The sequence below is a fragment of the Neovison vison genome, chromosome 6 (assembly GCF_020171115.1).
Source record: "Neovison vison isolate M4711 chromosome 6, ASM_NN_V1, whole genome shotgun sequence".
NCBI classification, from domain to species: domain Eukaryota; kingdom Metazoa; phylum Chordata; class Mammalia; order Carnivora; family Mustelidae; genus Neogale; species Neogale vison.
This window is the reverse complement of record NC_058096.1, coordinates 65,343,366-65,370,314: the sequence shown is the minus strand read 5'-3', so window position 1 is coordinate 65,370,314 and position 26,949 is coordinate 65,343,366. Positions and strand designations below refer to the sequence as shown.

Sequence of the window (26,949 nt, the reverse complement as noted above, 5' to 3'; positions counted from 1 at the left end):
ACATCTTATTGTGGTTTAATATGCAGTTTCCTAATGTGAGTAATACTGTTGAGCATCTTTCCATGTACTTATTGCTTTTTTGAAACGTTTACTCCAATATTTTACTCATTTTAATATTGGGTTGTCTTTTCATTATTGAGCTGTAATAGTTCTCTGTATTTTCTGTATTTGAGTCCTTTATCAGATGTGTGAATTATACCTTTTCCCAGCCTGTACCCTGGCTTTTTATTTTCTTAATTAAATCTTTTGAAGCACAGAAGTTTTTAAAATTTTAATGAAATCCAGGTTTTTAATTGTTGTCTTTCATGATTTATGGTCCTGGTGACTTATCTGAGACTTCTTTGACTAAACCAAAGTCACAAAGATTTTCTCCCTTGGTTATTTCTAGAAGTTTTATGGCTTTAGCTGTTACCTTTAGGTCTGTGATAACATTTTGAGTTGATTTTTGTATATGACTGAGGTAAGGGTCTGAGTTATTTTGTTGCATATTAGTATTGAATTGTTCTAATACCATTTATTGAAGACTACTTCCCCCCATTTGATTGTCTTATACCTTTGTTGAAAAGCATTTTACTAAAAATATAACGGTTTACTTCAGAACACAGGATTGATCCTGTGGCATTTTCCTGGTGATCTATCCTTAATCCTAGCTCCACACTGTCTTGATGACTATAGCTCTGTAGCAAGTTTTGAAATCAGATAGTGTGAATTCTCCAAATTTTTTCTGATTTTTCAATATTATTTTGGCTATTCTAGTTCTTTGCCTTTCCATATGTTTTCGAATTTGTTCTTCAATAGCTACAAAAAGTAGCTGCTGGGATTTTAGATGGGATTGCTCTGACTCTATAGATCAGTTTAGACAGAATGGAATTTGTTAATCCATGAACATTGCATATCTGTTCATTTTTTGGTCTTATTTGATTCCTTTCATTAGCATTTTATGATTTTTATTATATAAATCTTACATAGAATTTGTTAGATTTATGTGTAAACATTTAATTTCAAGTGCGCTATTATAATGATGCTCTTAAAAAAATAATCGGTTTCTCATCCCTCCTCAGCATTGCTAGTTTTGCTCAAACCCTATCAGTCTTCTTTTCCCATCTTGTATTTGAATCTGGCCAAAGATCAGCTACTTACTTTCTTATGAAATAAAGTAAATAGCTGCTGAAATTTTTCATTTGTGGTTTCTTAGAGATAAAGGGGTGAACAGTTTTTATTATTTTGAATCGGTGATTGGTCAGTAGTTGTTCAGTAAGACTGTCATGTTAGTCTGCTTATGTTCCGAATAGTGTAACACACCAAACTTTTCTCAAGCGGTTTGGTCTGTTGGCAAAGTGTGAGAACATAACCTTTCTTCTTTCCTCTGCAGGTGTCGCAGCTTCCCTGGAAGTCTCCGAGAGTCCTGGGAGTATCCAGGTGGCCCGGGGCCAGACGGCAGTCCTGCCCTGTACCTTCACTACCAGCGCTGCCCTTATTAACCTCAATGTCATTTGGATGGTCATTCCTCTCTCCAATGCGAACCAACCTGAGCAGGTACTTCTGTTCCATTCCATGCTACCTCTCAGCTATTCATCTTTTCAGAAGACATGGGTCAAAAAGCATCCGAGTACATATCTGATTTCTAGAATAAGGTAGTACTTTCAGTGAGCCTGTGCTGTTTTAAATCCTACTTCTGTGTTATTAGTCAACTATCAGAAGAGGCTATCCTCTTTTTTAAGAGACTGTTTTGTTTTGTTTTTTAACAGATGTCAAGGGACTCCTCTGAGGATTTTATGTAGGAACATGGAATTTTTTCAAAAGGCATTGCTGATAGGAAATACCAAGACAGAAAAAGCAAAGTATACTTTGACAGGAAGGGACTGACACTGACACAGGTGCATGAGAGTATGTTTGAGAGACAGTGATAATGTTAAGGAAGTAAAATTAGATAGTAGTACTTGATTTATTTGGTTTATTTCACAAGTGTTTTAAAATAAACACAGCCAGGCATACTAGCCAGCCTCAAAGAGTCTCAAATAAATTAGGGTACATGAAAATAGAAGCTGCTACCCACTTACAGGTAAAAGATCCATAATTTGTATTAACCATTGCAGAAAATGATGTTCAGAAAATTAATGATTAGTAATCATGATTATACCTTTATTCCCAAAGATAATTTATTACTGTTATGAAGCTTTTCTGCTTCAGTAGTAAGCTTATTGCTGCCTAAAAATATCTGATAAGGTAAATTTTCTGATATGAATTCAAATATGCATATTTAATAGAAGCTTTTTTTGTTTCTTCAAACCATGGAACTTAGTATAATTAGACTGAGTCTTTAAGATCATTTTATTCAACCTTTTCACTTTAGGAGGCAAAGAAAGACTTGTCTGTAGTTACCCAAACATTTACGGCTGGAGCTGAAATAGAACCAAGTTTCTCATTCTCAGCCCACAGGGCTTTTTGTCACATCATTCTGAGTCCTGTCTCATGAATAATTAACTTTGATAATAGGAATTGATGAAAGAAGAGCAATCACCAGGCCTGCGACTCTTCTTCCTTTTAGGATATTCCTTTATGTTCAGACTGTAACTATGACCTGTCATTCTGTCACCTAGTAAGCATGAGAACAGCAGTACTGGTTTTTTAAACTTTTTATTCTGGAATTATCGGAATAAAAATATTTATGGGCTGATAGTAAGATTGCATTCACGTTATTTTCTATATTGTGATGAGTTCGACCAGGAAACAGTGTTATTCCAACTTGAGATATGAGAATTTAGAATCCCAGAATATACCTATGCATTGGTGCTACAGTAAAAAGTGGGTGACAACAGTTAAGATGAGAAATAAAGTTTTCCAAGGTTTGGTGCAGTCTGTTGTCTAGCAGATCGTTACTGTTATGTCCCATGTGTCTAGAAGGGGTTGTAGTGTCCTGTTTATTTGTTTTGCTTTCTTTTTTCAGGTCATCCTGTATCAGGGTGGACAGATGTTTGATGGTGCCCCCCGGTTCCATGGTAGGGTAGGATTTACAGGCACCATGCCAGCCACCAACGTCTCTATCTTCATTAATAACACTCAGCTCTCAGATACAGGCACCTACCAGTGTTTGGTCAACAACCTTCCAGATAGAGGGGGCAGAAACATTGGGGTCACCGGTCTCACAGTTTTAGGTGAGTGACAGGATGTGCCAGGCACCTTGGCTTTGTTTACGGTATGTCTCTCTTCTTGAGAATATTTATTTCTGCCCATCCTTCTACACTTTCTCTCTGCTCGTGTCCTTTTCCTGTCTCCTCTCCTGTCTGCCCTGTCTGGACTCTGCTTCTCTCTGTTTTTTTACACATGATCTTCCCATCCCTTTCTCCTTCTGGTGGTTCTCTGAAGCTTCTTAAATGATTTGCTGTGAAGGTGGAGAAAGGTGGTGTAAAATACCATCACGAGTGGCCTCTCACTTGTGCTACATTAGGACTAAATGATAGCACTTACCATTTAGAGCCACTTAAATCAAGAATCATTTATTTTGAGTACAAAGCAGAAGTTTCAGCTCATGTGAGAAAACAATTACTTCATGTCTACATAACACTGAGTAGACTCCCCACAGTTCTCAGCTTATATCTCATGTCCTGGTATAATTTCAGTAATACCTCCTTTTACTCTCAAAAGTCAGAGAATGGTAAGTTATATGATCAATTTGGTCTTAATACTGAGACCATACAGATCTAGGGCCTTTTCGAGGTGGCGTAGATAATGTACAATAAAGCTTAGATTAAAATGTAGATGTCTTGTTTCAAATGAGTGCTTCTCCCATTTTACCATAGAGTTAGACTATCTCATACTAAATTAAGTCCGTTCTAAACATGTTGTATTTCTCACTTCTGCTGCCTCTGAAGTAAAACCCTGCTTCCTAAATGCATGCTTGTGGGAGAAGCAGCTCAGTTCAGTTCTTTTGGGCTGATGCTCGTGATTCTTCTCCATCCTAGCCATGTCTCAGAATCTACTCCCTTATTCCTTGGCAAATTCTTGCCCTTCCTTTTCCCTCCTGTTGTTGAGTTACTTGAGAATATCAGTAATGGGGCTTTTTGCCATTTTCCCTCTGTGGGTGACAATATGTTATAGCCTTGATGTCTTGTTTTCCTAGCCTTCAAATGAAATAAGAAAGCTAAGGACCAGGTTGGAGATTTCTATCCTAGAAATACAGTAATCTGTTTAAAATTGTAGAGTTTTAATTATATTGCTTTTATATTTTATATATATTTATATATATATAAAGTATTTTTATATAATACATATTTTTATATATTTTATATTTATATTAAATAGAATTTTTAATTATACAGAAATTTTTATGAAATATGGAGATTTAAAAATGCTTGAGTACTAAATACAGAGTACTAATAGAATTTCAGTGTTTTTCTGATGTTTATACCTCTAAGCTAGATAACTGTCTTCCCACATTATCTAAGTTTATTTTTTCAATTTTTAAAGGAAGAAAAAAAACCTTAATTTATCTTACAGTTAATGCTACCTCCAGAGAATTGTTTTGGGTTTCCTTTATAGTCACATGGTGGCAATGTCAAAGGTAGTAATGAAGGACATTGGTTTACCACATCACAGCAGCTAGGATTCTCTGAGATTGTTTACTTTTCCTACCTTATACCCTCTTGTTGTTCTCTCTCCCCCACCCGCTGTCTTTCCTGGTTCCTCTGTCTACTGCACTTATCTTTTGTGTATTCTTACATTCATTTTTTAAAAGGTTGAACACAATTTATTGAATAGGCATTAGCATTTTAAGTACATCATCACTTGGATTTCAACTTTAATTCCTAGGTACCCCAGTATGAGACTCCAGGCATGGGCTTAGTGTATATTTTTATTTGTTTGCATTCTTACTGCAAAGCACCACATTTTTTCCTTTAGTGCTCTTTTTGGGTAATTTTTAATTTTGTGTCCTTCATGTCCTTATCTGCCTTAAAATGTCCACTGCATTACGACCAAGTAGTAGACATACTTGAACTTTCCTCTGACTTCCCCTGCATAAAGGAGAATTTAGACCTGTCTGGTTTTTGTTAGTAAATTAACAAAGAGCCCTGTGGGGAGAGTAGCTGCCAGGGCCAGTGGTTGCTCTTTCTTGAAATATCTTTTCTAAAAGTGGCTTCTTGAGTAATTAAAAATATTTTTTGATTGTGGTAAAAGACACATACCGTGAAATTTGCCATCTTGGCCAGTTTTCAAGTCTATAGTTCCATGGTGTTTCATGTTCATGTTGTGGGGAGGCCCATCTGAGCACTCTTTGCATCTTGCAAAACCTAAACTCTGTGCTCATTAAACAGTGTTTCATTCTCCTACCAGCTGTGGGTAACCGTTTTTCTATTTTCTGTTTCTATGGATTTGACTACTCTAGGTGCCTCGTAGAAGTAGAATCATTTTCTTTTTATGACTGCCTTATTTCACTTAGCGCAATATTCTCCAGGTTCATCCATGACCGTAGCATGTGTCAGAATTCCCTTCCTATTCAGAGCTGAATAATATTTCGTAGTAGGTATGTACCACGTTTTGTTTATCCATTCATCCATCCATGGACACTCAGGCTGTTTCCAGCCTTGAGCTACTGGGAATCCCGCTGCTGCCGGCATGTGTGCTCTCACTCACATCTCTAAAGGCGGTCTGTGGGCACCAAGGATCTTCAACATTCTTCTTTAGAGGAAGGAGAGTGAAACCAAGACCATAAGATTCCTTGGAAATATAATGAAGGTGTGAAGCCTCTTTTACACGGTGGCCCCCTGCCAGCTGAAGCTGTGGGCCCCGCACCTGTACCCAAGCCCCTGAATAGTACCTAGGACTAACCACAGGCTTCACTCACAAGATAGTCTTCTGGTGTGTGTCCTACAAACATTGTCATCTGGGGTTCCAGTGCACTGAATGTTGATGTCTCCTATATCATCAGTTGGCTTACAGTAGTAAATGCATACTTTATTCCTTATTCTTCCTATTGTAGTTCCCCCTTCTGCCCCACACTGCCAAATCCAAGGATCCCAGGATATCGGCAGCGATGTCATCCTGCTCTGTAGCTCAGAGGAAGGCATCCCTCGGCCAACTTACCTTTGGGAGAAATTAGACAATACCCTCAAACTACCTCCAACCGCCACTCAGGGTATGTACAGTGTTGCTTTACCCATTTAATCAGTTACCATGCAAAATTCAAATTCTAAGACTCATGAAGTAATTAACTTTAATAGATTTTGAAAAATAACACACTGTCTGCTGAAAAAACTACCTGAATCATTTTGCGTTTCCAACTTTAAAGAGAATAAAACATTTTCTTTCTTGTGTGCTGCCTTTATATATCTCATCCAGTGGTAACTATACATGGAAATTCCATTCTATTACAGTGAAGACTTAAAATGGCTAAATGGTAGCTTCTTTATATTGTTAACTATGAGATACCCCTTGAAGTTGATAACTGAGAAGCCACTTCCTCCTTGAGGCACAGTTGCCTGTTTTAGTGTGAGAAGCATCAGCATGATCATGAGGGGGTCAATCATCCTGTTTTCAGCCTCAAGTCTAATTAGAGGAAGAAGATGGGAAAGAGAACAGGAAAAGGCCTCAGATCATGGGAGAACCAGGAGTTGATCACACCAAACAGGTAAAGATGGAGGAGACATGAGTGTTATCGATTATTTCCTACATGTAAATCCAGTGATTTAAATTGGATAATAAAGGAAACACTCTAGAAGATTTGAGGAAAGCTGACCAAATAGAATGAGGGGAAAATTATAGAATTATATACAAAATCTTCTATTTCAAGAAAATAAAATTTGGTGGCCTTGAGTGTTGCATCGTCTGTGATACGGGGTATGTTTCTTGTAGCGTTCTCAGGGCAGTATACACATCCTAAGTTAAAGAGTTGACAGTTAATGAAGGGGCCCCAAACAAACTGAATTATGCCTGAGAAGCTTTGAATTGTATAGATAGTCTATGGCTGTCATCAAAACACAAAGTCCTAAGTCATGTGGTAAAGGTAGCATGTGAAAGAACCAGGGCCATCAGCCCTGTAAGAGCCTGTAAGTTTTCTACAAGAATCTCAGAAATATTAATGGGCCTTTCCATCATTTTTTAATTTACTCAGCCCTAAATTAATTATTTAAAAAAAAAAAACTTCTCAGTGATGGGGGATACTCATCTTCTGGCTTACTCTGATAATGATTACTGCAGTATCATTGTTCCCCATGGATTGCTAAATTGCTAAATGTTTCAGCTGCGCTGTGGGGTAAATAGTTTTTTTTTGTGAACTAACTTGTTAATCTCACTATTTACATGTAAGTGGCATGTTTAATCTAGCTCTTGTGTTGAAATCCTGAAAACCATATTTAAATTCCAGATTTTTCCAGTTATCTATTTCAGTGACCGTTCACCTCTCTGGGCCTCTGTTGCCTTTTTTAAATAAAGGGATTAGATAATCATTTCCAAGGTTCTTTGTATCGGCACTAAGATTCTATGATTTATATTAAAAACATTTCTGTGAAATATTGGGCTGAGTTTGGAATTGCAAATGAATGCTTGAAAATGGTGGTTTGTATGTAAGTTGAGAAATACAGTGTAGAAGGAGCCTATCATACCTCTTTGTCTCTGAATATATGTGTCAGTCAAGTTTTTTGGTATCTTCTTAGCAACTTAAATATTTTTAGTACTTTAGTTATGAAAGTGAGCTTGAATGCTAAAGAAGAAAATGTTGGCTTTTGTAATTCAAACTCTGGATTAATTACCAGAATTACTTTGAATAACTTCATTTATCATAATAATGCACATTAAGTGAATCAGATTTTTTATTTAAATTTATCTCTTGGTACTGATAATAGTAAAATAGATCTCAAAATAGTTTATAATCCCAAAATAACTTAGACTTTAAAAGCACTTTACTAATATGTTTGCAGTTGTTTAATTAATTAATTTATTTAGTTTTAAAGATTTTATTTATTTATTTGACAGAGATCACAAGTAGGCAGAGAGGCAGGCAAAGAGAGAGGAGGAAGCAGGCTCCCCGCAGAGCAGAGAGCCCGATGCGGGACTCGATCCCAGGACCCTGGGATCATGGCCTGAGCCGAAGGCAGTGGTTTTAACCCACTGAGCCATCCAGGCACCCCAACTTTGTTTAATTTAAATTCAAGATGTATTCTCTGAGAAAAAAATATTTTGACACCAGGGAAGGGCACTCTAGAAGTCAGATTAGTGACAGGGACATGATATTTAGGGATTTAGAATTGTCCTTGTGTGTAGGGCCTAGCATGAAGGAGCTCCTTCTGGACAAATCTGGGACAATTTGAAAATTAAAATCAATACATAATCTGTTGAATAAAATAAAAATCCCCAATCCTTGCTAATATGCATAAATAAATGGGAGAGAAGGAATGTTCCTTCCCCACTGCAGAAGAAATAGTAGAGTTTGAAAATTACCGTTGATGTCAAAATAGTGGGCAAAAGTTTGATGAGGAACAAAATATTTACATAGTACTGAAGTGTGCCCCTACGTATTTCTTATTAATTTTAAAGATAACTTTATAGTGGAGAGACCTGGGTGATACCATGTAACTGAGTGATCAAAGTGAACATTACCAATACTGTTACAAACTGAGAGCTTTTTTATGTATGCTTTGAGGAGGACACAACATCATTTCTGTGGTATTCTTGTTGCAAACACAAAATCTGTATCCGGTGATGAAGAAACATCAAACAGAGATGAAGGCAAAACTATTCCAGATTTAGAGAGACTCAGGGGTTAAGAAAATAGAATGCAGAATTCTGGATTAGAAACTGGATAGGGGAAGAAAGAGCCATAAAGGACATTACTGGTACAGTTGTTGGAATCTGAGTATAAACTGTAGAATGGATAATAGTATTGTATTGACATTCGATTCATTCACTTTGGAACTTGTACTGTGATATATAAAGAATGTCTTCATTCTTAGGAAATATGAAGTACCGTTTGGCCGGTGCTTCTAAGGTCTGCACAACTGGCCCAGATTTCTTTAAGTGTCTGGACCTGTGTCACAGTTCACCAGCCCCTGCCTCAGTGGTTCTCAACTGGGACAATTTCATTTGGCAATATTTGGAGACATTTTTTATTATCATAGCTGACATAAAAGGGTTCTACCAGTAGCTAGTGGGTAGGGGCTAGGGATACCCCCACAATAAAGAATTATATGGCCTGCGGGGCACCTGAGTGACTCAGTTAGTTGAGATCCAACTCTTGATTTCAGCTCAGGTCATGATCTCATGGGTTGTGAGATCGAATCCTATTTCAGGCTGAGCACTCAGCACAGAGTCTGCTTATCCCTCTCTCTCTGCTTCCCACCCCCCCAACTCATTCTCTTTCTCTCAAATAAATAAAAATTTTAAAAAGATAAAAAAGAATTATCTGGCCCAAAATGCTAATGAGTGAATGACATTAATATATTTTCTAATGTCAAATATCCATGCATTTCTGGAATAAAGTCTATATGATTGTGATTACTTTTTAATAAACTCTGCCCCATTTGGTATGCTAACATTTTAATAGAATCTTTACATTTGTGATCTTAAGTGAGAATGGTCTGTGATTTTTTTTTTCTGTTTTCCATTGCCCTCATTCAGTTTTAGTATCAGATTACATAAGGGTATTATAAAATGAGTTAGGTACTTGTCCTTCTTTTTCTATACTCTGAAATAGTATGAATAAGATGGAGGTTATTTGATGATTTTGTAAATTTGCCTATAAAAGCTTTACCTTGCTATTATGCTTTGTTGGTAGATTTTTGACTCCTGACTATTTTTCTAGTGATATAAGTTTACTTAGATTTTCTGTATCTTCTCTATTTTTCTTTCTTTCTTTTTTTAAAGATTTTATTTATTTATTTATTAGAGAGAGAAAAAAGGGGTGCGTGCAAGACTGGGGTCAGGGTGGTGCTGGGCAGAGGGAAAGGAAGAAACAAAGCCTACACTGAGCAGGGAACACTTTCTGGGGCTCAATCCCAGGACCCTGAGATCATGACCTGAGCTGAACACAACCACCTGAGCCACCCAGGCACCCCTCTTCTCTATTTTTATAGAAAACATCTTTTTTTTTCATATGAGTTTATACATAATAGCATCAAGTTGTTCATATATTCTATGAAGTCAGGAGAATGTATTTAAGAGTGCAGGTTCTGGAGTCAGAGGACGCGATTTAGAATCCTGGCTCCAGGAGTGACTCGTTATGTGACCTTGTACCTTAGTTTTCTTACATGTAAAATGGACACAATAACAGTAATTGCCTCACAGGTGTGGAATAAAGATTAAATGAAAACACTTGTAAAACTTTTAGAACAGCATCTGGCACGAATAAGCACTTAATACTTATGTTTTTTATTATCCTTCGTATTATTTTCTTGCACATTTTAAAACTCTATTATATTTCCTTTTTCATTATTAATTTTGTTTATGCTTTTTCATCTTTATTTTTTGGATCAATCTTGTTAATTCAAGCTTTTGATTTTATCCTTTTGTATACTGATGTTAACTCTGTTTTTCTTTGATTCATTCAACAAATATATGTTAGGCACCTACTAGGTTCCAGACACTATTCTAGCTACTGGAGATACAGTGGAGAACAGAACAGAAATGCTTCTTTCCTTGATAGAACTTACTTTCTAGTGGGTGGAGATTGAATATAACAAATCAGTAGACTGCAGTTTGTTACCATGTGATGCCTTCTGTGGGGAAAAATATGGAGGAAGATAAAATGGAATCATTGGGGCATGAGTTGCTACAGTGTTGAATAAAGTGCGTAGGGTAAATCTCACCAAGAGGATGATACTCTGAAAATGATGTAAGCATGTTGACAAATGAACTTTGTGAATATGGGAGGTGGAGAGTATACCAGGCGGAAGGAACAGCCATCTGAAGGCCCTGAGGCCGGAATGTGCCTGGTGTTTGGGATGAACAGCAAAGAGGCCCGTGTGTTTGGAGTGGAGCAAGTGAGGCAGAGGAGAGTAAGGGAAAGTAAGAACTACCTAAAATTGGTCTTTAAAAAGCTGTCAGAAACAAACAGTTTTAACACTGACAAGCCTACCGGAATAATGCTGATGGCAAGCTTTAAGCAGCTTTAAGTGTTGAATGTTAATTGGGGAAAGGGGAGAAGAAATTATTGGGTGGACCTACATTTAAATGAGTCTGTAAGTAAAACCTCTAGTTGAACAAATTTCCAGTTTAATGAATTTCAACAAAATAGACAAATCCTTTGCCTTGGTGTTAGTGTCTTAACTTTTATTTTTTATTTTTTTTCAATTTATTTATTTTCAGAAAAACATTATTCATTATTTTTCACCACACCCAGTGCTCCATGCAAGCTGTGCCCTCTATAATACCCACCACCTGGTACCCCAACCTCCCACCCCCCCGCCACTTCAAACCCCTCAGGTTGTTTTTGTGGCATCTTGACTAAAGGAATTGAATCCTGGAATCAGAATATTGAATCAGGAATTGAATCCTGGAATCAGATGTCCAGTTACAGGTGCTCGGATGGAGATTACAGGCACCTGACGGATTCTGTGGGTGTAGGTGCAGACCACCATAATGAAGCAAATATCATAGTAAAGCAAGTCAAGTGAATTCTCTGGTTTCCCAGTGCCTGTAAAAGTTATGTTTGCACTATACAGTAGTCTGTCAAGGGTGCAATAGCATCAGGTCTGAAAAAACAGTGTATTTACCTTAATTTCAAAGTACTTTATTTCTAAAACATACCAACCATCATCTGTGCTTTCCGTGAGTTACAGTCATTTTGCCTTGTGGAAGGTCTTGGCTCTCTCTCAATGGTTGTTGCAGGTTAGTGTGACTGGCCATTGCTCACAATAAGACAGCAGTGAAGTTAGCCACATTGATTGACTCTTCCTTTCATGAATGTCTCTGTAACATGGGGTGCTCTTTGATAGGATTTTCCCTCAGTAGAACTTCCTTCAAAATTGGAATCGGTCCTCTCAAACCCTGCCACTGTTTTATCATGTAAGTTTATGTCATATTCTGAATCCTTTGTCATTTTTTCAACAGTCTTCACAGCATCCTCACCAGGAGTAGATTCTATCTCAAGAAATCATTTTCTTTGCTGATCCATAGGAAGCAGCTGCTCCTTTAAGCATTCTATCATGAGATTGCCCCAATTCAGTCACCTCTACAGGCTCCATTTCTAATTCTAGTTCTCTTACTATTTCTACCACATCTGCATTTCCTTGTTCCACTGAGGTCTTGAACTCCTCAAGGTCATCCTTGAGGGTTGGGCCCAACTTCTTCTAAACTCCTCTTAGGCTACTTATTCCTATGAATCATGAATGTTTTTAGTGGCATGTAGAATGGTAAGCCCTTTCCAGACTCAGGTCCATCAGAGGAATCACTACCTATGGCAAATGTAGCCTTAGGAAATGTATTTCTTAAATAGTAAGACTTGAACGTCAAAATTGCTCCTTAATCCATGGGAGGCAGGATAGATGTTGTATTAGCAGGCACAGAAACATTAACCATGTTGACCTTCTCCTTCAGAGCTCTTGGATGACCAGATATGTTGTCACTGAGCAGTGATATTTTGAAAGAAATTGTCCTTTATTCTGAGCAGTAGGTCTCAACAGTGAGCTTAAAAGACTCAGTAAACCATGTTGTAAACAGACATACTATCATCCAGGCTTTCTTGTTCCCTTTATAGGGCACAGGCATGGTAGAATGAGCATAATTCCTAAAGATCCTAAGGTTTTCAGAATGGTAAATGAGTTTTGGTTTCAACTTAAAGTCATCAGCTGCGCTAGCCCCTAATGAAAGAGTCAGCTTGTCCTTTGAAGCTTTGACGCTAGGCATTAACTTCTCTCTCATTATGAAAGTCCTAGATGGGCATCTGCTTCCAGGAGAAGACTATTTTGGTTACATTGAAAATCTGTTCTTTCGTGTGGCCACATGGGTTATCTGAGCTAGGTCTTCTGCAGAACCTCTGCAGCTTCTCCATCAGGACCTGCTGCTTCCCCTTCCACTTTCACGTTACGGAGACGGCTTCTTTCCTTAACCCTCATGAACCCATCTCTGTTGGCTTCCAAATTTTCTTCTGCAGCTTCCTCACCTGTCTCAGCCTTCCTAGAAATGAAGAGAGTTAGGGCTATGCTTTGGATTAGGCTTTGGCGTAAGGGGTTGTTGTTGCTGGTTTGATCTTCTCTCCAGAACACTGAAACTTTCTCAGTATCAGCAATAAAGCTGTTTCACTTTCTTGTCACTCCTGTGTTCGCTGGAGTAGCACTTATAATTTCCCCCAAGAGTTTTCCCTCTGTATTAACAACTTGGCCAACTATTTGGTGCAAGAGGCCTAACTTTTAACCTATCTCAGCTTTCAACATGCCTTTTTTGCTAAGTTCAGTCATTTCTAGCTTTTGATTTAAAGTAGAGATGTGTGACTTGCTTTTACTTGAACACTTAGAAGTCATTGTAGGGTTATTAATTAGCCTGTCTCAGGGAAAAGGGAGACCTGGGGTGAGGGAGAGAGATGGGAGAATGGCCAGTCACTGGAGCAGTCAACACACGCAAAACCTTTGTCCATTAAGTTTGCTGTCTTACAGGGGTACGTATTGTGGCACTCCCAAACAATTACAATAATAACATCAAAGATCACCATAACCTATATAACAATAATGGAAAAGTTTGAAATACTGTGAGAATTACCACAAGGTGACACAGAGATACAAAGTGAGCAGATGCTCTTGGAGAATGGTACCAGTAGACTTGTTCAAGGTTGCCACAAAATATTAATTCGTAAAAAGTGCAATTATCTGTGAGGTACAATAAAACAAGGTATGGCTGTATAGATGATGAGAAACTTGTTAATTGTATTGTTTAAATATTCTTTATCCTTACCAATATTTTATGTTTCAGTTATTATTTTATGAGAGCGATGTGTTTCAAAGTCACACAGTAGGATTGTGGATTTGTCACTTTGTCCCTGCAGTTATGCCAATTTTTTTTTATGTACCCTCAGTATGTGTCATTATTTGCTTATAGAGTGTTATGTCTCCTTGATTTTCTATGCTTAATATGCATTTTTGCCTTATTTTAATTGTTATTAAAATTCTTCAATAGGTTTCTTTGGTTAGTTCTTGCTGGTATGTTTCTATTTTATGGTTCATTTACTTTCAGGTTTCCATGTCTTAAGTTTTAGTTTTGTTTTGCTTATAAGCAGCCTGTGTTTGGACTTAATTTGGATTTCAGTCTACAGTCTGAGAGCCTTGTTCTTTGATTGGCACCATTTACATTAATTGTGATAATAGATATAGCTCAATTAATTTTTACACTTGATCTTAGCCAAAGGGTTGAGAAGCGATTAGTTTGATTCATTTCTAATATTTTATGTTTTTCATCTACCAGGCTTTTTTTTTACCCTTTCTCCATACTGTCTACTGATTATTTCAGTGTGGTTTTTTAAAATCATGCATTTTTCCCTCATTTTTCCTAACAAATCCTCTGTTGTCCTTATCCTTTCATAATTTAATACAGTAAAGAGCGGTGATTAACTCTTTTGCTTGCTGCTTGCTTGAGAACTCTGCAGAACTTAGTATGGAAACTAGGATGGAGCAGGAGAGTGTCTCAAACATTACTGTAGTCCGACTCTGTCACGTTACCAGGCCCAGAGAGGATACCAGGTTTGTCCAGGGTCCACATAGAAAGCACTCCCGTTCTTTTGCCACATTCTGACATAAAAAAGCAGGTCCCGTGCAATGTTCAGTCCTCCCTCTTTAAAAATTAAATACCAGCAATTGTCAAACTATATAGATTTGTTTATACAGTTGTCCATTCTTTGAATGTATGTGTGCCTGTGTATACATAGGTACACACACAGACACAACCCTTATTCTGTGTAACTACTTCAGGGTAGGGTGTTTGAGAGAGTAGAGAAATAGAAACCTAGAGATGTTTCTTTATTCTAGAGCTCACAGTCTAATGGGGGAAACAGAGATAGATAATTTTAGTACTACTGAATATTGAATGCTATAAACATGTTTACTGTTAACCTTTATTTTCCCCCAAAGAGTCTAGGAAGAACATTATAGGGAAAGAGTTTCCTGAACAGAAAAGGATCTTAAAGGATGAGTAGAAGTTTTACCAGGTAAAAGGGGCTATTATTAGTAGAGTAGTAGATTTGCATGCATGCAAAATCTTGCAAATGTAAGTTTGATGCTTTAAAGTGAGAAAATCTATGAAGCTGACAAAAAGATTCATGAGGGTTTGGTGAGGGAGGAGTTTGGAAGGTTCAGGTCCAGATTGTGAAAGGCATTGTATAGCCTTCAGGGAGTTTGGACGTTGTCTTTGAGACTGTGGGTGTTCCCAGGCTATTTATAAAGCAAGAAAAGATATCCAGATCTGCATTTTAGAAACAGCTGAAGCAGTCAGGGTGTAAGATTGATAGCCTGGTCGTAGATGTGAGACTTTGATAATAGCCCCATCATGAAAGGAAGAGGACTGGAACCAAGACCCTTGTGATGGGGATAGAGAAGGGGCGGGGAGTAGTGGGGGGTGGGATTCAGGAGAGACGGAAGACAAAAATCAACAAAAAAATTAATCAAAAATTCTGACTCAGAAAAGAGTCAGAATTAACTCAGATTTCTGTCGTAGGCCCATTGAAGGAATACCAGCTGTATTAGCTCAGAGAAGGAATGCTTAGAGATTTGCTTAAGGAAGGTAGCAAGTCAGTGAGTGGTCCTCTGAGGGCCAAAATAATGATAACAGGTAACATTTCTTGAACATTAAGTACTATTCTTCTTTGAGAATTAAAGCTTAACAGTCCACACAGAGACAGACTGAGTCAAAAGAATCCACTGATGACAAATTCAGAGCAAGAACACTCAGAGTCAACATTTCTGGGAACCTGGACAGAAGTGAGTAGGAGAGAAGCAGTCACGAGCTAATCAGTCTTGCTTGTAGCTGTTGCCATGTTGTGAGTGTGTAGTTGTGCCCCAGTCTGTTGCTAATGGTGAGTCACTCTTGCAAATAAATATTAATAAGTTTATATACATAATATATTTCATACACATGCTGTGTGAGTGGTATTCTGGGAAATAACAAGTTCTAAAAGCAAAAGTCCTTAGCTTGGTAATTTTGATGTGTGATTCTATGTAATGTTGTTAATACTGGGGGTTCCAAATTTTTTGTTATTCAAATACTGCCCAGTAATGTTCATCATTTTTTTCCAGTGGTTGAATATTTGCTGTGGATTTCAATGCTTTATAAATACTCAAATAGGAGAAATGCAAAGAGAAGGAGATGGGAATGTTGTTTTGGAAATACACTTGACATGAAATCAGAAATGAATTTAAAATCTGAATTGGCAATAGGAGTATCTGTTTCAATGGCGAAGCCAAAGCTGAGCAAACAGACAAAATATTTTCATCATGAAATTAAAAAAAAAAAAAGCTAATAGGAAGCAGTGTATATCTTAATGTGTGTCTCAAAGATACTTTAGATAGTATCTTAATGGGAACAGATTCTTTCCCTGTGCGTTCTTCATCTATATCTTAATTCAACAAATATCAACACAAAAATGAAATAAAATTTTCAGTGTCTAGAAAATTTGGCATGAAAAAGATCAAGATTATTGGATAGTATACTTAATGCTACATAGTATTTTAAAATTTTCTTTTATTTATTTATTTATTTTATTTTTTAAAAAGATTTTATTTATTTATTTGACAGAGAGAAATCACAAGTAGACGGAGAGGCAGGGAGAGAGAGAGAGAGGGAAGCAGGCTCCCCGCTGAGCAGAGAGCCCTATGCAGGACTCGATCCCAGGACCCCGAGACCATGACCTGAGCCGAAGGCAGCGGCTTAACCCACTGAGCCACCCAGGCGCCCTAAAATTTTCTTTTAGAACGACTATTTAAATATTAAGTATTTGTGATGTTTTCTTTGAATTTTTAAATAGATTTTAATTTGACATGTATTTTGTGATATTGCTCTCCTTTTGACTAATTATCAAATGTGTTGGGTTAAGATCATTTTTTTATGCAGAATTGAAATATATAGTTTTGTAATAATAATTGGTTCAAATAAAAATAAACCATGTTTGCATTATTATTTTTTTCTTACAGGATACTTCTGGAACTTTTATTTGAGAAATGACTGACTGTTTATTATTATGGCCACTAATTATTCTGAAGTACATAAATCATATGAAAGTATAGAATAATTCACGACTGAGGAATCATATGAAAGTATAGAATAATTCACGACTGAGGAATTCCTGTCTCTCAACCTCAGATACTAAGTATTAATATCTGTTGGGGATTTGGAGACATCCAACATTTTCCAAATTTCTTGACTGACTTTTCCTATGATTCAGAAAATTATGGAAGTTTCCCAAGTGATGCTGGGATGGAATTCCTACAGGGAAGCTTTACCAGGCACTATACTGTGCCTGTTGCATGCATTACCTCATTTCGTCCTCACAGCAACCCGCAATATGGAGGTTAGGTTGGTAGCTCTGTGTCACACGTAAGGAAACCAGCTGGTTGGTGGTAGGGAAGATCCCTGTGTTTTCCAAACTGTGGTTCCACACAGTTGAACTTCACATATTCTTAAAAGAAAGAGGACCATAAGAACATTTGTTTTCTAACTTCAGTTCAACAAACTACTTCTGTACCAGAGCAGGCCAAGTGAAGTGACAGACTGAGTTGAAGAATTAGTCCTTTTTACTTGAGAAAGAGCCCTGTGCTTGAGGCTGGAAGCAGCCCCCTGCTTGCTGAGGGGCTCCCGTCTGCTTTTTGCTATGACTACACAAACAGCGCAGTCCTGCTTCTGGCTAATCCTCTCTTATCAATGTGCCTCTTTCCCCGCTTACATTCTGAGTTAGCTCTAGCATGCCCTGTCAGCCTCAGTTAGGAAGCACTGGTTCCATCAGTTTGCATGCGCTATCCCTGCTGATGGAGATAAGAGGAAGAACAGTGACTTCACCTTCTAAAAATAACCTTTTAAAGCAAGAATCTTTATTTTACCTCTTTCTACATGCCGTAATGCTGCTTCATTCAGCAGTTAAAAGTCTCCCCGATGATCTCTATGAAAATGTCAACAACATTACTGGTTGGTGTGAGCTGATCAAATTCCTAGAACTTCAGGGCTTAGGAAAACAGCAGCACAGTGTTTGGAATTGCAGGGCTAGTTGCCCAGAGAGTATGGTTTTCTTGCCTGGTAACCCCAGAGATTATGGTTTTCTTGCCTGGTGACATCTGGTAATGTATCGAAGATGGAGTAGGACAGATGGCTTAGTTTAACAGCAGCAGTGTAACATTGCATGGTGAGGAAATACCCTGCAGATGCACCCTACAGAATATTGTGGTTTAAAAAACCAAGCATATGTATGGTGCCCATAAGCTTTGGATATGGAGAAACCTGATTTTATAGATTGTTACTGCCTCTGTACTTGTGTGATCCTGAACAAATTATGTAGCTTCTCTAACTTTTTCATCTTTGAGAAGTAAGGAATATAAAACCTAGGATTTTGTTTTTGTTTTTGTTTTTGTTTATTTGAATTCCAGTATAGTTAACATCCAGTGTTATATTCATTTCAGGTGTACAATACAGTGATTCCACAATTCCATGCATCACCCAGTGCTCACCATGTTAAGTGTGCTCTTTAATTCCCTTCACCTGTTTCACCCATCCCCCACCCACTTCCCGTCTGGTGACCCTCAGTTTGTTCTCCGTATAAAACCTAGGATTTTGACGATTAGATGATACAGATGTAAAACTCTTAGTACAGCACATATGCTACACAGCAGACACTGAAGAGTTTCCGAGGATGATGATGCAGTGATGAACAAGACAAACCCATCCACCCCCCTGCCCTTTGTTAGAGAGAGCGAGCAGGGGAGAGGCAGATGGAAAGAATCTCGAGCAGACTCCTTGCTGAGCACAGAGCCTAACGTGAGGCTTGATCCCCACCCTGAGCCGAAATCAAGAGTCGAAGGCTTAACTGACTGAGCCACCTAGGCACACCACCCCACCTCCCCACTTCTTTTAGTGAGATGAGTAGGCAGGAAATGACATCAAATGGGGTTAAGTGCCTGCACAAGAAAACACATGGTGCTGAAGAGCACAGAGGAGGGGCACTTCTTGAAGGCCTGGGAGAGCAAGAGGCAAACACAGGAGAAAACGGTTTCCTCCCAGACTGGCCCAGCTCCTGAGTGCCTTCACTGAAAGGCTCGCATGCATTAGTAGCCCTCGGAGTTGTTTGTCAAGGAAAAGGAAATAATACAAAAGTGCAAACAAAGTAACCACCAAATATATTGACTTTGTCCAGTACAATTCAAATGTCTAAGTTCTTTGAGCATCATGTTCTGAATAAGTAAGCTACCCTTCTAATATGGATTTGACCCTTTAAATGTTCCCACTGGGGTCACCTGGGTGACTCAGCCTGTTAAGCCTCTGCCTTAGGCTCAGGTCATGATCCCGGGGTCCTGGGATCGAGCCCCATGTTGGGCTCCCTGCTCCATTTGGATATGGAGAGACCTGATTTTATAGATTGTTACTGCCTCTGTACTTGTGTGATCCTGAACAAATTGTGTAGCCTGCTTCTCCTTCTTTCTCTGCCTCTCTCCCTTTCTCCGTCTCTCATGAATAAATTAGTAAAATCTTTAAAAAGAAAAAAAAGTTCAGATTAAAAAAACAAAAGCAAGAAAAAAATGTCCTTTCTTTAGCTTGTTTATTTAAGCTATTTCCGAAAGGTGCTAACTCTGTATTTCTTTCTTTTTTTTTTTTTAAAGATTTTATTTGTTTATTTGACAGAAAGAGATCACAAGTAGACAGAAAGGCAGGCAGAGAGAGAGGGAAGCAGGCTCCCTACGGAGCAGAGAGCCTGATGCGGGACCCGATCCCAGGACCCCGAGATCATGACCCTAGCCGAAGGCTTCGGCTTAACCCACTGAGCCACCCAGGCACCCTGTGTTTATTTCTTAAATGACTTAACCAATAAATGCATGCAGTGCTGTGGTTAGGTTTGCTTTTGCTGATCCGTGTTCTCTGCTTCTGCCTTTGCTCTAGATAGAAATGAAGACTGCCAGCAGAAACAAGATAATGTTAGTTTCATGTAAAAATAGCCCAGGGTAGGGGGAGCTCCAGGTGTTGCCCTAGGAACACATGGACTTGGTGCCAGAAATGTGCCATCAGGACGTTTTCTACTTCTAAATTTGCAGCTATTCTGAGTGGTTGAAATGATTGGATGTGTTATATTCTGCCTAAGGGAGGCAGGGAAGCCTAGATCTTAGATGTAAGACATCCCACCATCTAATTCCAATTTTGTGTGTCTAGTTGTATAACCATATTACTCAGAGCCGCAGTCTCCTTACCTGTTCAGTGAGATGAGTAATAATACCTCATAGTGTCATCATAAAGATTAAGATAATACTATAAAAGCTTAACCAATGCTTGGCAAATAGTAACAGCAACTACTAATCTTAGTTTTTTTTATTATTACTGTAATCTGCATTTTATTTACAAGGAATAAATAATCTATGCTAATGTTGATGAATTAATAAAATATGAACAACTGAAACATTTCTGGATAATGTCAATGTGGGGGACTTGAACATAGCACTGCTCATCTCCTGCTGTGGGGAGTACTGTCGACAGCCAGCCCCAACTGCTCCCTCTAGACTTTGCCACTGCTTTGCACCCAGACCAGGTTTCTCCGAGGCTGCCCTCAACCAGGGAATGGGCACAGTGGGCCTGCGAATGCAGTCCTCCAGGGGGTGGGACTCCTTTAACAGGTGACTCTGGTGTAGGGCCTTCCCTGCAGCCTGATGGAGACTTCCCTGACCTGAGGCCTCAATCAGAGATGCCCCCTGCCTGGCCCTCTTTCCTTGTCTCTCCCCTACACAGGGTCCAGACCTGCACTGTCCTTGGAGGCTCTCCCACCCTCCCCCCTTCCTCTCCATTTCCTGAACTGGTAGCTCTTCCACTAAACCTTTGGCTTATCTGGATTTACAGTTACAATAGTTGTTGGAAGTAGCAATCAACAACCTTGAGCACAGCGTGGACATTTTCTCCATCAAGTATAAAGTGAACATTAATGAGTTTAGTTTCATCTTGATGGCATCGCATTTCCTCAGAACTGAAGTTTGATGTTATTGATTATAACTTCTCTAGCACAGGCCTTAGCCACTGCTTCCTCAGGGGAGGGTTACTCACATGTAGGACCTCAGACTAACGGCAGATTAGGTTGTAAGATTGCATGCAGGACAGCCCTCCCTCCATGTCTCTGGGTCTTTAATGTGATGTGATTTTAGTGTTTTCATGAACCAAGAAAATCTCTTTGGCAAAGGCTATGGAGGGCTCTTCAGTGTTTATTTTTATAGCTTCCTACTGATTTCTTCTGTTTTCTTGTTTTTTTTTTTCCCCCTAACTCCTCACTTGATTATGATTTTTGTGACAGACCAGGTCCAGGGGACAGTCACCATTCGGAACATCAGTGCCCTGTCTTCAGGCCTGTACCAGTGCGTGGCTTCAAATGCCATCGGAACCAGCACCTGTCTGTTAGATCTCCAGGTTATTTCACGTAAGTATATAAAATTCTGACATTGACTCTGAGTCTGGAACACCAACATCTTTGTTAAACCAGGGAATGAAGAGTTTCTCTTAATTTTTTTTAGGTTGTTTGAAGATTAAGTATAAAATTTTCTTGGGTTTATTAGTTATTGAAATGTTTATAAATGTCTTGGTATACTCTTCAGCCTCAGCAATACAACATGTTTTTTATGACAGAATGTCTTTCTCATCAGGATCAATAGAATCAAGTCAGTCACTTGTCTTCAAGTGATTGCCTAATCCTATTGACATTATAAAAACTTGTGATGATCTTATGGCCATGGCAAGACCTTCTATTATTTTCTCCTAATCCATTTATATCTGCTTAATTGCTAGGTGGCCAGGTCATAAATAAGAAGTGCAGAAATTTTCCCTTAATTTGAGAGTTCTGGGTTATTTGAATTCCGCTTACAAAAAGTAGTGACCCTGTTGGGTTGAGGTGGTTGTTATCGCACTGATCACCAGGGTTCCTCTGGGCCGATCAGGCAGGTGAGCATCTTTGGCCTGTTCTGCTCTAAGTGTTGTTCTACTGACATTGTGAGTCCTGTAATGTTCATTCATTCAGCGAGTGTCTGTGAGCCTCCTGTGTGTGAGTCCCAGCCACTGAGGACACAGAAACTAACCGAGGTTTAATTTTATAAGGATGCAACACTTTGGGCAATTCTGTGCATTTTAAGAAGATTCTGTGGTAAACTTACATATTTATGAAGTTGCATGAGTGTATGCTATTTCTCTTTCTCTCTCTCTCTTTTTTTTGTTCTTTAAACCTACCTTAAATATATTTTGCAGCCCAGCCCAGGAGCATTGGACTAATAGCTGGAACCATTGGCACTGGTGCAGTTATTATCATTTTTTGCATTGCACTAATTTTAGGGGCATTCTTTTACTGGAGAAGCAAAAATAAAGAGGAGGAGGAAGAAGAAATTCCTAATGAAATAAGGTTTGTGTGTCAGAAGTTTCATCCTACATGGCCAGTGTCTGTATTTCTATTAATTTTGGCAGCTAAGACTTCTTTGCTAATCCAATGGCTGTGATGGCCTAGACAGTTAAAGTGCCAAGTCATATTTTCTTGTATGTTATATCACTTTTACTCATTTACTGGATCATGAAAGAGGAAGAGGGTCCCATATGTGCCCAACTAGGAGGACACATGTGAAGAATTCCTTCACCTTCCATACTTCCAAGGTAGGTGGGGTTAACATGGCTGCCACAGAAGAAAAGTTAGTTTAAGAAATGTGTTTGACATTGGCATTTATACCAGAAGCTAGAAGAAACACCCCAAGAGCATACCAGTTCCTGTGCACACAGGCCAAAGCCATATGGCTTGGTGTGAGAGACAGTTCAGTCAAGGATATGAACATCTTCAGACAACAATGTGAAAATCATCTTTATTTTATTTTTTTAATTTTTTCATTATGTTCAGTTAGCCACTGTATAGTACATCGTTAGTTTTTGATGAAGTGTTCAATTATTAATTAGTTATACCTTTAACAGCCAGTGCTTATCACAGCACGAAAATCATCTTTCAAGAAAAATGACTCTTGGCATGTTATAAGGATAGGGGAGTTCAAGCTCCCTCTCTATCCCTATCACATTGTACCACATAGTATCCTTGTTAAAAATGCTTTAATGAATCTAGTCTACTTAGCGTGATCCACACAGCCCTTCAGGACTGACCTTCCCCTGCTTCCCTAGTCCTCTGTCACTACTTCCATGGTCACTGGTGTTCCAGTCTGTTCTGTAGCCTCTCGTGCTTCAGGGTCTTTGCTCAAGCCTCCACCCTCTTCAGGCACCAAACTCCTTCCCTTCTCATCCATCTCTTTCATAAATTCCTTGATCTGATTCAAGACAAGTCCAGGTGTCACCTCCTCACAGAAGTTGACTCTAGTCCCTGTCCAGCCTTTCAGACTTGGAAATGTTCTTGCATTGATTGGCACTCTCGTTTGGCCATAGGCTTCTGGATTATAGGAACTGTGTCTTTTTTTTACATGAAACATCTAGTATAGTAGAGTGCCTGGTACTCAATAAATGTTGAATGAATTAACATCTTAAGCTAAATTAGTGACTTATCTTAGCCTCTTGTAATTCTTTACACAACAAGCTCAGTGGCTCTCTTCAAGGTCTATTTTCCTATTTAGAGCAAAAAAAATTATAAACGTACATATATACATACCACACATATATATTCACACACCTTTTTTTTTTCAGGTATATTGGAAAGTATGGTCTGAGAGATTTGACATTACTTTTTGTATTCTTGGCTATTGAAAAGCTGAGGGAACATTTTTCTTGAGCATTGTCTTAATGGGAATGAGTGCCAGAGCCGAGGACATCAGGACACCAGGGCTGATGTGTTTGCTTTTTTTTTTTTTTTTTTTTAAGATTTTTGTTTATTTATTTGACAGACAGAGATCACAAGCAGGCAGAGAGGCAGGCAGAAAGAGAGGAGGAAGCAGGCTCCCCACCAAGCAGAGAGCCCAATGCAGGGCTTGATTCCAGAACCGGGGATCATGACCTGAGCCGAAGGCAGAGGCTTAACCCACTGAGCCACCCAGATGCCCCGTGTTTGCTTTTTTGATAGTATGTTCTGTCCTGAGGATTTGTATCTTACAGACATATGGCCTTAGCAGAAGATGAAAGATTCCTGGGCTGGAGGGTAGGGTGACATTCAAGTTAATCCTGACAACAATTTTATTTCTATTCCTTTTCAGAGAGGATGATCTTCCACCTAAATGTTCTTCTTCTGCCAAAGCATTTCACACCGAGATATCCTCCTCAGAGAACAACACATTGACCTCTTCCAATACCTACAACAGTCGATACTGGAGCAACAATCCAAAAGTTCCCAGGAACACGGAGTCATTCAACCACTTCAGTGACTTGCGCCAGTCTTTCTCTCTCAATTCAGGCAATGCCAACATCCCTTCCATCTACGCTAATGGGACCCACCTGGGCTCAGCTCCGCATAAGACTCTGGTAGTGACAGCCAACAGAGGGTCATCCCCGCAGGTCATGCCCAGGAGCAATGGCTCAGTCAGCAGGAAGCCTCGGCCTCAACACACACACTCGTACACTGTCAGCCAAGCAACACTAGAGCGAATTGGTGCTATCCCTGTCATGGTGCCAGCCCAGAGTCGGGCCGGCTCCCTGGTATAGTACCTGAGCCGATAGAGCGTTCAGAAAAGAATCAGTGGAGTACCCCATGCAGGGGGAGGGCGGGGTGAGCAAGTGCTGGGAAAGAAGAGCTTTCCTTATAAGGATACTAGTAAAAAAGCACAAAGGATAAGGCAATGCTGTTTGTTACGTGGCCAGTGAAATTTGTGAAATGAACTGGAATTCTTCATCTTGAAGACTCGTTTCCCCACCACAGATGTCCCAGCATTCTATTCAAAAAACTGGTTCTCAGAGATGTGCCAAGCCAAGGAAAAAGATACAAGAGCAGACTAGCACTTAAAACCCAAACTGCAGTCCAGATGGACTTATTCTTTAATTCATGCCTAACTTAATAATTTTTCAAGAGACTCAAGTGCCAGGTGAAGTTTAAATAATGAAATTATTTAAAAATATAGGTATCCTTCAAAAAAATAATGAGCAACCCTGGGATCATCACGGTTCCCTCTGTATCTAGAGGGCTTAGTGGTATGAATGGTTCATATCGGTCCCAAGAGGGCTGGCTCTTGTATCCTAGAATCAAAACTTTTTTATGCAAACAAAATTTGGTAAGAAATGGGGGAAAGCAAAAGAAACTTCTCTGAGAAGCCCCTTCCTATTTATTTATTTATGTCTTCCTAAACCATGAATTTCATATTTGGAATATTGCTATATGACAGATTCTTGCCTGTCTGCTTTTTTCTAGGGTCTGTTCTGGGTCCATGACAATTACTGTTCATTATTTCCTGGAAAAATATTTTTTTAAAAGAAAACTCTTGTGGGGTTTTTTGTTTTTTGGTTTTTTTAAAAATACATGAGTGGCATAAGGCTAGGAAAGAAAAGACTGTTACTAACAGCACATTCAGTGATTGTGTTTGTGGAGCCCTGTGGGAGGCCCATGCCCAGATAGAAAGAGCTGGGGTGTGTGGGCCACAGGGGAGCAGGAAGGCAGGTGTGAGGGACTGGAGCCTTCCTGGCAGCCTCCAGGCACGGCTGGGCTGGCCGGGGCTCCCTGCCTATCACACCAGGTTACCCTTAATGAGGGCAGCACCTGATGCCTTTTGCACTGAGGGAGATAACTTCCTCTTTGTTTGACATGTCGAGGTTAGTAGGTTGTTACAGGGAGGGCAGGAGTAGTTCTGTTGTTGTTTCCAAAATAATTCGTTTTGCAAAACAGATAAGAATAAGACAAAAGGGATGCCTTCAGGTATGCTCCTGGGAGGGTCTGCCCTATGTTTGTCACAGCTCAGGGTTGCAGTTTTGCCCAAATGCATTTTACACCACTGTAAAGAGACTCCTTCTGTGATTAATTACCCGGCTTGGCTGGCCTTGGAGTTCACCAGATAATTTATAAACTCCCCACTCTCGTGCTGTGTGGATCTGGGCATACTTGTATCGGGGACTATCTCGCCTTAATCACACTTTAAGCAGCCCAGAAATGATTTCGCCCCAGAATCGTTCTCTGAATTATTTATGAGGCCAGCCTCGTGGTTCGATAAGAGCATCATTTTTTTTCCCAATGTTGTCTCTCACTCCCTCTTCGCACCATGCCTTTTGCCCTCTTTTCCTGCAAGCATAGTCGTCACAGGGAGTGGCTTCCTGATTCTCAGACCGTTTGAATATGTGGAAACCAGCAGCTGCTGCTTTTACCGTGTTCGGGGAGGGCTAAGCTCAGAACCTAACCATTGCAGCCATTTCGATATTGATGAAATGCTGAATTTACGTTAGCATTACTTATTTTTTCCATGTGATTGTTCTTGACTTTGTAAAAATTTAAATAAATGAATGTCTATACTTTTTATAAAGAGTGAAAATACCATGACAGAAAAGATACTATCAGATGTTGTTTAGAAAGCATTTATCTTGCATTTCTTTATTCTTTCTAATTATCTAAAATTCAATAAAAGTTTATTCATATAAAAACAAGTTGTCATTACTTATCATATATTAATGAATTTATGAGTTTATATTTTGTGTTCTTTTTAATGTTATAAGAGTTTTCCATTCTGTTAAATAGTATACATAATAATTTTAATGAGCAAATAGTACTCTTGAAATTACTTTATCTTCTTACTAGAAATTTGAGTCCAGTTCTCATGTGTATGACTGAAGTTGTAATGACCCTTTCACACATTGAATGATTTTCCTCTTTCCGTGTCTGAAGTTCATGAGACCAGGTCCATGACTGCTTTTTTCTCACTCTGAATCCCT

At 39.0% G+C, this 26,949-nt stretch overlaps 1 protein-coding gene across 4 annotated transcripts in view; it reads left to right on the top strand.

Annotated features, from left to right (window-relative positions):
* Nucleotides 1–26,661, top strand: part of IGSF11 (immunoglobulin superfamily member 11) — a 136,310-nt gene extending 109,649 nt beyond the window's left edge. Inside the window, exons 2-7 of one of the 4 annotated variants that reach the window (XM_044251436.1) lie at nucleotides 1,373–1,536; nucleotides 2,948–3,155; nucleotides 5,978–6,133; nucleotides 21,437–21,559; nucleotides 22,462–22,528; nucleotides 24,300–26,661. In XM_044251436.1, the coding sequence (XP_044107371.1) occupies nucleotides 1,373–1,536; nucleotides 2,948–3,155; nucleotides 5,978–6,133; nucleotides 21,437–21,559; nucleotides 22,462–22,528; nucleotides 24,300–24,744 (1,163 nt within the window). In that variant the 3' untranslated portion in view covers nucleotides 24,745–26,661. Of the gene's footprint in view, nucleotides 1–1,372; nucleotides 1,537–2,947; nucleotides 3,156–5,977; nucleotides 6,134–21,436; nucleotides 21,560–22,377; nucleotides 22,529–24,299 lie in introns of all 4 variants that reach the window. The other 3 variants (XM_044251435.1, XM_044251437.1, XM_044251438.1) reach the window with 3 other exon arrangements.
* The last annotated feature ends 288 nt before the right edge of the window (nucleotides 26,662–26,949 follow it).